This window comes from Sprattus sprattus (genome assembly GCF_963457725.1).
Source record: "Sprattus sprattus genome assembly, chromosome: 13".
In the NCBI taxonomy this organism is placed as follows: Eukaryota; Metazoa; Chordata; class Actinopteri; order Clupeiformes; family Clupeidae; genus Sprattus; species Sprattus sprattus.
Genome location: NC_137911.1, coordinates 11819015 through 11831193, shown reverse-complemented (window position 1 = coordinate 11831193; position 12179 = coordinate 11819015). Strand labels below are relative to the sequence as shown.

Genomic DNA, 12179 nt, shown 5'->3' with positions numbered 1-12179 from the left:
ATCTGTGATCTGTTCTGTAAAAACAAACATAGCCCCGTTTGCAAAGTGTCCATAAGACACGGTTGGTCCATAGCAAGCCTCTCCACCCACACTGAACCGTTACAGCTGATCCAGTGATGATATGCTGATAAGCTTCACCTTTGCAAACCTCAAGTCCACATCCTGCTTGCCCAGCTCCTGCGTCATTGGACTTCACACCGCCAGTGTGCTCACCCTTCCTCCCCACTCTGGGTGTTTGAAGTCTCTCCTGTCCAGGGAGAAATGTATGGAGCAGGCCAATAGCCAATAGCTCCGGTTTCACAGGACTGAAGTGCCGGGTAGACAAGACGGAGGGAGGAGGAATTTTGCCATTTTAAACCGCTTGTCCACTGGGTAAATGGGCAATTATCTGCCCTTTGGACATGATGTTTTTTTTTTCTTTCTTTCTTTGTTTTTTCAACATCCCATAAGGAAGTTGGATGCTGTTTGTAAGGCCCAGTCATGTTTGCTGGCATGCCTCCACCATAGTTTGTGGCAGGAATGGCACATTGCAGATCTGGTGCCATACACCAGGGCAAACACAATGGCACCCGTTGAAGAGGGCACGGCTTGGCCTGGCATAGAGGACGAGAGCCGTGCTAAAACAACCCACCGCAGCCATACACCCTCTTGATTATTATTTATTTTTGTAATGAGCAGGGTCCAAAAAAAGAGACAAAGTGGGCGACTGTTCCCACGCCCTTTCCCCTTGAGCAGTAACATTTCTTTGTTGGTTCCTTGGAAGTGCTTTTAGGCCAAATGTTTTATTAATACCCAGCTCTGTGCTGTTGCCCCCTATCCCAAGATTGTGGACGTTAACATTTTCCATAATGCTACTTGCTGATTGGCTTGGCAAAATTTAGCATATGCTAAACCTAAAGGCATGTCTGCTGCAATTTTCTGCTTTTTGAGGCATGTTTTTATGGGCAGGTAGTTTTGGTATCATCTTCAAATACATTTTGATGTTCTGTGGACCGGGTCTGACCACTGTGTAAAAATGCTGCTAGTTATCTGTTGCAACTCACTCTCGTTTCACTTTCGGTAATGTTGTGAGAGATGGCATTTGACCTTGGCAGAGGTCTGCGCTCTCCGAGTGCCCTTCTTGATCATTCATTTGACGTTACTTGTCCCTTCATATGTTGACGTTGTTGAGCTGACAGAGTTTAAGGAGTTATAAATATGCAGAATTCAAAAGACTATTTCTGCATGCCATGTCTGGCTTGTCTGTTAATGTTAATGATGTGTAGTCATCAGGATTTATTGCAGTCACGAGCAAAACAGCCGCTTATAGCAACATGTTACGAACATATTTATTTGACTGCAACATTTACATGTTTATTTAGTGTTTTCAAAGTATTGATCAGTCGACCAGAAGGTTACAGTGACGTGATGCGCTTGCCAAATGTTTTGTGTATGCTCAGTGCAGAGGTCTAGACGTTTTAAAATCGTTTTTGCGTTCATGTGTGGAGCGATAAAGACAAGTGTGTACTGTGGACGTGATCCTGTTTAAAGTAGTGAGGTTTTTTTTAATATTCAGATACGTGTAAAAAAACACCAACCAAGCCAAAAGGTATGTGAGGATGGCAGCACTCTCAGATAAGGGAAAAGAGCTGTTATGATGGTAGTAATGGTTATGGGCTCAACACCGCAGAACACCTTACCGCTGTACAGCAGTGATTCAGTTATCGTTGTAGCCCTAGTAGCAACACTTGTGTGAAAAGCCCGTTACACAACACACACACCCTCTGCCTACCCGCTTTACATAATATGCTCTCAGGTCGTAAAACAGACAGCAGGGACATGGCGTGCATTTTTAATGAAGTGTGTTAAACACACAGTTAATGAATATCTGACCTGCCAGTCATGGTCTATTTGCATATGGATGACCACTTAAAAATGTCCTCTGGCTTCTTGGCTCGTTAGCTGTGTGCTGGGTGCACTATACATTTAGCAGTGTGGAAGCATGTAACCTAAGGCAGGGCACGTGTGTGTGTGTAGCATCAGCCAGTCCTGGGTGATTTGCAGCCACTGGGAAACATTAGCCAATAAACCGGGTGGTGAACACGACCGCTCTACTACACACACACTCTTAGACACACACACACACACACGTACAGACAGACAGACAGACAAACACATACACAAACAAACACACACACACACACACACACACACACACACACACACACACACACACACACACACACACACACACATATATATGCTCTCACACTTTGCAGAAGTGCAGTGCACAGGTCAGCAGTTGAGTTTTATGTGGGGTGTGTCTGGAGAGGGAGATGGAGATGGAGATGGTTCTGAGGCTGTGTGGCCTGCAGCAGTCAGCGCTTTCCTGGGGAAGAGCCTGCAGTCAGCCTGCGGACGGTGCAGGGCAAGTGTAATGGCGTCTGTGGTCAGATGGGTTTGAATGAATGGGCTTCCGGAGGACGATTACGAAAAGGCTGCATCCTGTTTTTTGTTTTGGCTCAGGAAGTGACAGATTTGTTGCTACCAATTTTTTTTTTTCGCTTCAAGGATGGCTTCAAGATTTTTTTTTTTCTCTCTGCTGAGGAGGCCAACCCAGGAGAATTTGCATAATTCAGTTAAGCGAAGTCCAGTTAATGAGGGCAGTTTGTCTTGAGGCGGGCGTACATAATGTCTTAGAATCTTAATTGTTTAAACGAACATCCTGAGGTCTGAGCGAGACATGTGTCTGAAGTAAGCACGGCCAATTCAATCTGTCTGCAAGCCAGTGGCTGCAAATTTGTTTTTCAGGACCTCCAGCACAGATTTATCGCTGAGGATATAGCCCATTGTGTTGTTTTGAAACTGATTGCCCAGGAGACGACAGCGCCTGAGGAGAGGGGTGGCGGGGGGGGGGGGGGGGGGGGGGGGTTGTTGTAGTTCCTTGAGCCATGTGTTCTCTGCTTTTCTGGCAGTTTGGCCTCCAGGTCTAACTTGGGAAAGCTTGAGAAATGTCTGAGAATGAGAACTACAAGACTGAGTAATCAGTGTGAGTAAGCATAACTTGCTTCAGGACAACTTTTCAGTTATATTCGTCAGTTAATCATGCTTCCCATTTGCAGAGACCATTTGAAGAATCAAAAAGAGGTCTGAGAGGAAAAATAAAGTTCCCAGTGGTGGCCATGTTTTTTTTTTTTTTTTTTGCAGGGAGGAAAAGAGACAATTCTTTCAGAGGATGAAAGCCAAATATAATTCCTTCAGAGGATGAAAGCCAAAGCTGACATGGCTTTTTTTTTTTTTTTTTTAATTTTGGAGTCCAGCCCCGTGGCTGCTAATGACTAGTTTTGAGTTTTTGCAAACATACCCCCAATTATAACTCATTTACACATACGCACATACTCACTCTCTTACTCACTCACAACCACCCACACACACACACACACACACACACACACACACACACACACACACACACACACACACGCACACACTCCACTCAGCCCCCACATCTCTGCGGAGAGAGAAGTCCAGCCTACATTATGTAGAAGCGCAGAGCAGTGAGTATCCTTGCAATCAGCGGCGTGGCCGTGATGAACCCGAGTTACCTGGTCGCCACTGCCTGCCTGCCTGTCGCTCGAACTCTGCTGTTGCCATGACAACGGCGGGTTCTGAAAAATGCATAACAACACAGATCATCAATGCTGACGCATGCTCAGCAGAAGGCTTGAGACCAGATCTCACCCGGACCTGTCGCATCAGTGTCACATCTGGGGGGGGGGAGGGAGGGAGGGAGGGAGGGAGATCATCTGCCATCTGGGTCGGTTCTTCTCGAGATCAACTGCCATCTGGGTCGGTTCTTCTCGAGATCAACTGGCATCTGGGTCGGTTCTTCTCGAGATCAACTGCCATCTGGGTTGGTTCTGCTCAAGATCAACTGCCATCAGGGGGGTTTCCAAGTATGTGGTTAGGTGACAAACCTGGGTAAGCAAACTAGGAGTAAGTGGTAAACCTCCTAAACTCTCCTGGCAAAGCAAAGCCATAGGGCTCTACTGTTAACTTCACCATAGGGCTCTACTGTTAACTTCACCATAGGGCTCTACTGTTAACTTCACCATAGGCCTCTACTGTTAACTTAGCCTTAGAGCTCTTCTGTTAACTTAGCCATAGAGCTCTTCTTTTAACTTAGCCATAGAATCAGAATCAGAATTGTTTTCATTGCCAAGTAAGTTTACGCCTACCAGGAATTTGTTTTGACATATTGGTGCAAACAATGAACATAAAAAACATAATAAGTACTACACTACATAAGAAAAACAATGTATGAAATAAAATATATAAAACAAATAAACAGTAAAAAATATTAGAAACTATTAAAACACTTTAAAAGATCAAATAAAATGTTAAAAGATATTTACAGAATATGAAGTAGAGGAGCTGTGCAGTCTATGCAGGAATGTGCAGGACAAGAGTGCAATGTGCAAGGTAATGTAATGTGTGTTAACGTAACACATGGGTCAGATGTTGAGGCGTGGGGGCGGGATAAGAGTCCATGTCAGGGGGAGGTCCCGGGCCTTGTTGATGTGGCCAACTGCAGCCGGGAAGAAGCTGGTCTTGATCCTGATTGACAGCAGCCTCATGCCGGAGTGATGTACCTCAAAGAGTTTGTGTCCAGGGTGGGAGGGGTTGGCCACAATCTTCCCTGCACGCCTCAGGGTCCTGTAGGCGTACAGGTCCTGTAAAGATGGCAGATCGCAGCCAATCACCTTCTCAGCAGAATGAAAGATACACTGCAGTCTGCCTGTCTCATAGGGCTCTTCTGTAAACTTAGCCAGGCTTATGTCGGCCTCCACAAAATGATTTGTGTGTTGGTTTGATTTGTTTGGAGGTGGGAAAGGCAGGCTTCTGATTGTTTGCATGGGACGGCAGCTGTGGCCCGGAGTGACTGGAGTGGTGTTTGTGTCTGCAGTACAGTGTGTGCGTTTCTCACAGGCCCAACACTTGGAGCTCTTAAAGATGTCACCAGTGGTGATTTAAGAGTGTGTGCAGTGTCTTTAAGCTTTGTTGGTTCTCATGTGTTGTAGCGGGATGTCTGGAAGGCAAAGTCACAAATGAAGAAAAGATTCAGCAATACTTCATACAGTCTAGGTTGTTTACAAAGCCCAGCACTAAATGTGTCTGGTTTCAGGCTAAAGCTGAAGATCTATATTTTGTCATGTGTGTGTGCGCGTCTGTGAGTGGATGTGTGAGAATCATATGCATTCAGCTGGAGGAGGAAGTTCTATGTGTTTTTGTTTGTGTGAGGATGGGTGTGGTTGTAGTTGTGTGTAATTACCTAGTATCAGGTTTTGCAACCCCGACCCTCGTGTGTGTGTGTGTGTGTGTGTGTGTGTGTGTGTGTGTGTGTGTGTGTGTGTGTGTGTGTGTGTGTGTGTGTGTGTGTGTGTGTGTGTGTGTGTGTGTGTGTGTGTGTGCGTGACTGCGTATGACTGCGTATGTGAAAGGAGATGGGAGAGAGAAAGAGAGGCAGACAGAGGATGCATGAAAGAGTGTTTGAGAAGTAAACACAAGGAAGAAGTGCTGCTGAATGCTCGTGTTGTGTGGAGGGGTCCCCAGGCCTTTGTGCCGTCTGTCACACTGCCTGATGTTCAATTGCATCCTTATATCTCTCTCTGTCGGTCTGTCTCTCTCGCTCTTTATTCCTCTCTCTCTCTCTCTCTCGCTTTCCCTCAAAAACACACACACACACACACACACACACACATACATACATACACACACATACATACACACACATAATTGTATAACTGAATTACAGTTTACAGGGAAGATGCTGTGAAACTCCTCAATCACTTTGAGACATCTGGAGGGCATGGCAGGCAGCACATGCTGCACAAACAAATACGTTTCTGTCACACGTGATGGCATGTCTGTTCATATCAGCCTTATGACACACTGTTTCCCTGGACCATTGTTCTGTTGGCCAGAGCAAATGTAAGGATGTGGTCTGTACCTCTGGTTGTACTACATCTTGAAGTACTGTATGTTTTTATTTGAGAACGAACTACCCAGTGACACAATGGGGACGCATTCATTTAGTCTCTTAATCCACTCAAATGTACTCGTATTGTTTGGTCTCCCTCTCCCCCCGTAGCTACCTGGTTGATCCTGCCAGTAGCCTATACTTGTCTGAAGGATCAAGCCATGCAGGTCTAAGTGCATGTGGCCAGTAGAGTGAATGGCTCATTACATTCAGTTCTGGTTTCTTGGATCACCCCTCCACTCCTGCTTGGATAACTGAGGGAATGGCAGAGCCAGTCCAACAACAAATGGCCACTGTGACTGGTCGCCTTCAAGGAGAGCGAAAGATGGATGCGTTTTTAGAGATCTTTGTTTGCTTGTTTTTGTTTTACATTTTGAGTGGAACCCCCAGTCAGATTACAGATTTGATTCTGGACTGCAGGGAGGAGGGCTGGGGTGATAGGTGGTAATGCAGGTGGGGGTATAGGGGGGGGAGGGGTTCCACAAGACCTCAGTGAAACACCACTGGATCATACACTGGTGTGTGTGTGTGTTTTTAACCTATCATGCTTTTGTGGAAGACCATACACTCAGATCATCTGGAGGTAGATTTATGCCTAATTTATATTCATTTATATTATTTTGCGATCATGAAAAGGGGTCAACAGACTACACAATACCTGCAGATTTTCATGATCTGTTTGGCTAGCTGCGGAACATCATCCGCCTCAGAGCAGAACATTCAGTCTCTATGGCAACTCGATGCCTGCCGTTCCTAATGGTGAGTAGTTTGCTAAAAACACACTATTGCCCCGACAACACAGCAGCAGGTTCAGTGTAGCTGCAAATGAGGCCGTTGGCTGGGCTTTAGGAGTGAGGGGGGTGTTGTGACCGGACCGGACCTGATGCATGAACATGCTGCGGTGGCTGTCCCCTCCTCCAACCTCTCACACTAGCACACTGTGCCCTAACGCCAAGGTCCCCTCTGTCAGCTTTAAGAAGAGATTGGGCCTTGTTGTGTCTTTCTCACCAGGTGAAAAGTGGTCATGCGGCAGAAACAACATGACCATTTGGGTTGTCTGGCAAATCATTTTTTACCAACAGAGTCGATGTCAGGCTTCTGTGGCCTTTCCTTCTTCCCCTTGGGTTTGAGGCAGCAATTAGACTGGCCCTCTTAGAAGATTAATCTCCAAACGCTTCCCTCTATCAGCGCTGTGTGCCCGCAGAGACTTGTTGCTTATGTTCTTGTTGTTGTGCACCTAGTGATATGGCCCAATGCATTATGGGCTTGTGGAAGACCCAGCCTCTGTAGAGTTGATCATTTTCCCCCCGTGTCCTCTTGTGATTTTCTTTTACGTAGATGTTGCTCTCAAAATCTCTCTGATGTCACTATCTATGCCCCTTGGCCATGTCTGTGCGCCTGTTTCTCTCTTTCATCTCTCCTTTTTTCCTCTCCTCTCCTCTCCCCTGCCCTCCCCTCCCTCTCTCTGCCTTGGCTCTTTCATCCTTTCCTGTCGTTCCTTGTGCCTAGCATGGTGCAGCAGACCACAGTGACCTAATGGATTTTAATGAGGACTATTACATCCATTAGCTCTGTAAAATGGTGTGAATTTGAGAAAGTGAGTAAGTGAGTGTCTGTCTGAGTGTGTGTGTGTGTGTGTGTGTGTGTGTGTGTGTGTGTGTGTGTGTATGTGTGTGTGTGTGTGTGTGTGTGTGCACGAGAGAGATGGAGAGACAGTGATGGGAGACTAAGGCAGACGTCTACTGATGTCTCTCTCCAGTGCTTTCTGTTTGCCTGTTTTTTTTTCGGTTTTTTTTCCTTGCTGTTCTCTATGGACCAGAACTGTATTAATGATGTCTTAAGCGCACACACACACACACACACACACACACACACACACACACACAACATAATTAGTATTGTGAATGTACCCGCTAAGAAAGTGAGACTGGAGCACCAGTGGGATCAGCAACTATACACACATCTCACACAACCTGTAGCATGTAACACACAAACACACATACACACTTTCACCTCCTCAGATACACACACACACTGACGATGACGTAAGGCCGAAACGCGTCTGTACTAAAATAAACTGGTCTTATTGTTAAAGAGAAAAGCCTGAGAGTGCGGTTTTTATTCTACTAATAGTTAACATTCTTTTACTCGCACCCGAAAACGCATTTATATATTTTTTTTTAAGTAGAGCGCGCCTATCCCCTCTTATAGGAAATAAACAGCCTGACGAATCATTACGTACAAGCCCACATAACAAGGCCACCAGAGCCACTTATCCTAGCCTCAATCACACTATAAATGTTTATGGCTTTAATAAAGTGCTATTTGTATATCTGAGGAGCTCTTCACAGTGGTTGGTGTACAGTCAAATGTATCTTTGTGAGTCAGTCGTACTTAAAGGGAATAATGTGGAAGATTTACAGACGGTTGCCTTCCAGAGATTTGGAAAGTGCTCTTGTGTTTGTGTTTCAGTTGGACAGGTCGGAGTGTTTATTCATGTGGGAAGGAGGGTTGTCTGGGCGGGCCTATGCCTGCACATTTGAGGAACAATGGTGTTTACTGCAATCCTTTGTTGAATGGCATGCATGCTTGCGTGTGTGTGTGTGTGCAGGGACTTTTGAATGCAGGCCATCTTTATATCTGTTCTTATCTTGTTTTGCTCTTTGCAGGTTGACTGGGCCCTCTGGCTTTCTCTCAGATGGACCAGGAAACTACAAATACAAGACCAAATGCACCTGGCTCATAGAGGGACAGTGAGTACACACTATGACGTACCCGGCTCACAGGCATGAAACATAAAGCGGAGACCACGCAGAATTTATGATAATAATATAATATAAGTTATTTATTAATGGTTACAGTTATATATAGTATCTAATAATTAGAGCAAATGTGTGGTGAAGGTCAGTGTTGTGGAGAGAAACAAAAGATGTAATGTAAAGTCAGTTATATGGTAATCCAAACAAACAACGATGACGAAAATCCAACACCAACGACGATCCCAAAACAAACGACCAACGGAAATCCAAATCTCTTTCCAAATCCAACGACCACTCCAAAGCTCCAATCCAACTCTCTCCCGACTGCCATCTGTTCAGGGCTTTTGTAGCCAGTCCAATCCATGGGGTACACCTGTTCCCAATCACCTGCTTCACCTGTTCCCAATCACCTGCTTGAGAGATAGAAACAGAACAGGCATGCAAATCTCATGGGGGCGGGGCCTAGACCCGCCAGGGTCGTGACAACACACACACACACACACACACACACACACACACTCTCACACACTCTCACACACTCTAGGGATGTATTGGTACAGGGTAGTATGTCAAACCTATTGGTATGCTCCCAGTTCAATATACACACACGTGAACCTCGGTATTACGTTATGTCATTTTCCAAAACGTGCCAATTGCGCTGCAGGCTGCAGGCTGCACACACGTTGTATATTCAGATCCACCGAACATCCCTGGAGCCTATCAGCACTCTGTATGCAAATAGGAGCTGAGGAAGAGAGGGGAAACTAAAAAAAAAGATTATCTTTGCTCCAACTTGACAATGGCAAGGCCAGCTAGACAGAGAGGAGCACATTTGGAGAAGGATCACTGTGTGAGAACATTTAGGATTCAGCGTTCAATCCGATCACTAGGGTGAGAAGACTGTAAACTAAGTACAGTGCGCAGGTTTTGCCACGGTTGGTTACACCACTGGAAACAGTTCCAACATGATGTATCATTTATGTCGCCATAACTCAGCCCTATTCCAGGTGGAGCTAGGAGAGTCCACTCGTTAGCGGGAGAACAACAATCTCTCACTGTTGCCTTCCAACAACAATTTGTGACCAATTCAAAAACTAGAAGGGTTTTGAATGTCACCTGATGGTGAATAAAAAGAACCTCGTTACAATGTCCCCTCCCGCACACATTCCAGCAGTAAAGCTCTATGAAACTTCACAGAGAGAAATTGAAAACCAATTGACTCAGACGCCCTGTCTAACTCTCTCCACTAATAGTTGGACCTCCAGAGCAACCTGTGGTCGAGACAGAAACCAGGCCTAGTCAGTCATGCTGCCATTTTTACTGAATAGAACGTTTCATTTGTCCATAGGCAAAGATACCAAAACCGTACCATAACCGTGACCCAAAAAACGTGATGCGTACCAAACCGTGGGTCCACTGTACCAATGCATCCCTTAAACACACGCAGACTGACAAGCTCACATAGAAAACACACACATTAACAAATCTGACCACATTTGATGTCCGTTAAGCAAATCTTCCCTAAGCACCTCTGATTTCATGAAAATAATCTTCTCAAGAATAGTAGTCTGCCTGACTGACCAATGAGTGGTGTTCGATCGTGACCAGGTTCCACCCCTTTTGCATGCTTTGGACCAATCAAGCGTTACTCCATTGCTGTCAAACAGCAGAGTAACTAGAGGCATCATTCATGAAATGGGGCTCCACTGTCCACAACGTCGGATCTAAAAAGTGTTTTCAACTCTGCTTCTGGACTGCTGTGAAACAATGTTTCTCGGTGTAAAACCGCTGAGAATGGACGGTTTCACAAAACAGGGCTGTGTTCTCCAAAAGCTGCGTCATGCTATGGCTATCCTTAAAGGCACAATATGCAACAATTATGCTTCAGGATTAGGGTTAGGATAAGCAGTTTAACCTTAAAATAACAGCTTAAAAAAAATTGGGGCGCTACAATGACTTTTAATATGGAGAATTGCGTCCGTGCCAATGGCATAGCAGGGTCGATAGGCATATAACTGCCTTCTGTAGTTTTGCCTGCCGATGCCTGCCGACCTGACTTTGATTACCTTCTGCCGATCTAGTAAGTAGCTTATTTGCCGTCTTGCTTAGTCTTGTGTTGCACATGATTGATGTTTGACTGTGTAAGGACAGTCGTTGAGTAATTAGTTTGTCATAATGTCAAAGTCAGCACATTTCAAGAGATTTCGTTAGTTTTAGCTGCTAGCATACCTTTAGCGAATAGCTATTAATCCTTAATGCACCTTTAAATTAAGAACGAGACCCCTAATTTTCAACTATCTCTCTCTCTCTCTCTCTCTCTTTATTTCTGTCTCTCTCTCTCTCTCTCTCTCTCTTGCTTTGGTGGTTGCAGAGCAACAATGCTTTTCGAAAATACAGCCTACCATAGTTTTGTGCCTGAGTATGAATGTTATGCAGGAGTATGCACCCCTGTTTTGGAACATCTGTAGCAGTAGGAGATTATGTGTATACAGTAATACAGGCTGGCAGGTCAGATCCCCATAGCAATGCCACCAAGGTAACAGTAATCTCTCTCTCTTCACATGGCCTCTGTAAATTGCACTTATGTAAGAGCCACACAACCCCACCCACTGTAAAAGCACTGAACAAAGTTGGCATATAATTCATCACCATCCTGTCGACCAGCAGGACATTCATAAACGCAATCAGCTGACGTCCGAACACCTTCTGTAGCTATGGCTCTCTGTAATGACATTTAGAGTCAGTGTTTATATGCAGTTCATATCGTCACACCAACAGAAACACATGGACCAATAAATCTGTCTTAAGATTTACTTGTGCTAATGTTTAAACCTTTGCTCTGAATATGTTGTACCACCATCACTTTACAACACCATACAGTCAGGTTACTTCCATTTCAGGAGCTATAATGGGCTGGTACAGGCATTTGGTATATTTATGTCTTCTGCACGTTTACTTGACACTCGGGGAGCCATTTTTAAAGTTCCTTCTAAAGTGTGATGCTGTATGTGTGCTTTTCTCGGGCAAACATAAATCTAACTGTATTTACACACAGAGGCAGACGCAGACGCAGACGCCTTACTGGAGCTCATGTTTTCGCTGTTTCTCCTCCTGCAGGCCGAATAGTATACTGCGGTTACGGTTCAACCACTTTGCCACGGAGTGCAGCTGGGACCACCTGTATGTTTATGACGGAGACTCCATCTATTCCCCACTGCTGGCTGCTTTCAGGTACCGTATGGCCTTGGGTTTCTGTGTGGGTGTCAGTTTCTGTGTACGTTGGGCGTGGTGCTTGATATTACAAAATGAAAATGTTATAGTAGCTGCATGTTTTCTTAAGGGGTGTAGGAATGTTATGTCATTGGCATTTATGTGTGTATGAATGTGTGTGGACATGCTTT

The 12179-nt window shown here is 45.1% G+C and overlaps 1 protein-coding gene across 1 annotated transcript in view; it reads left to right on the top strand.

Moving 5' to 3' along the window:
* The window catches only part of atrn (attractin), a 69959-nt gene that overhangs the window by 2011 nt on the left and 55769 nt on the right, over nt 1–12179 (top strand). The window contains exons 2-3 of the mRNA XM_080850749.1: nt 8689–8772; nt 11896–12009. Coding sequence (XP_080706875.1) covers nt 8689–8772; nt 11896–12009 — 198 coding nt within the window. The remainder of the gene's footprint in view (nt 1–8688; nt 8773–11895; nt 12010–12179) is intronic.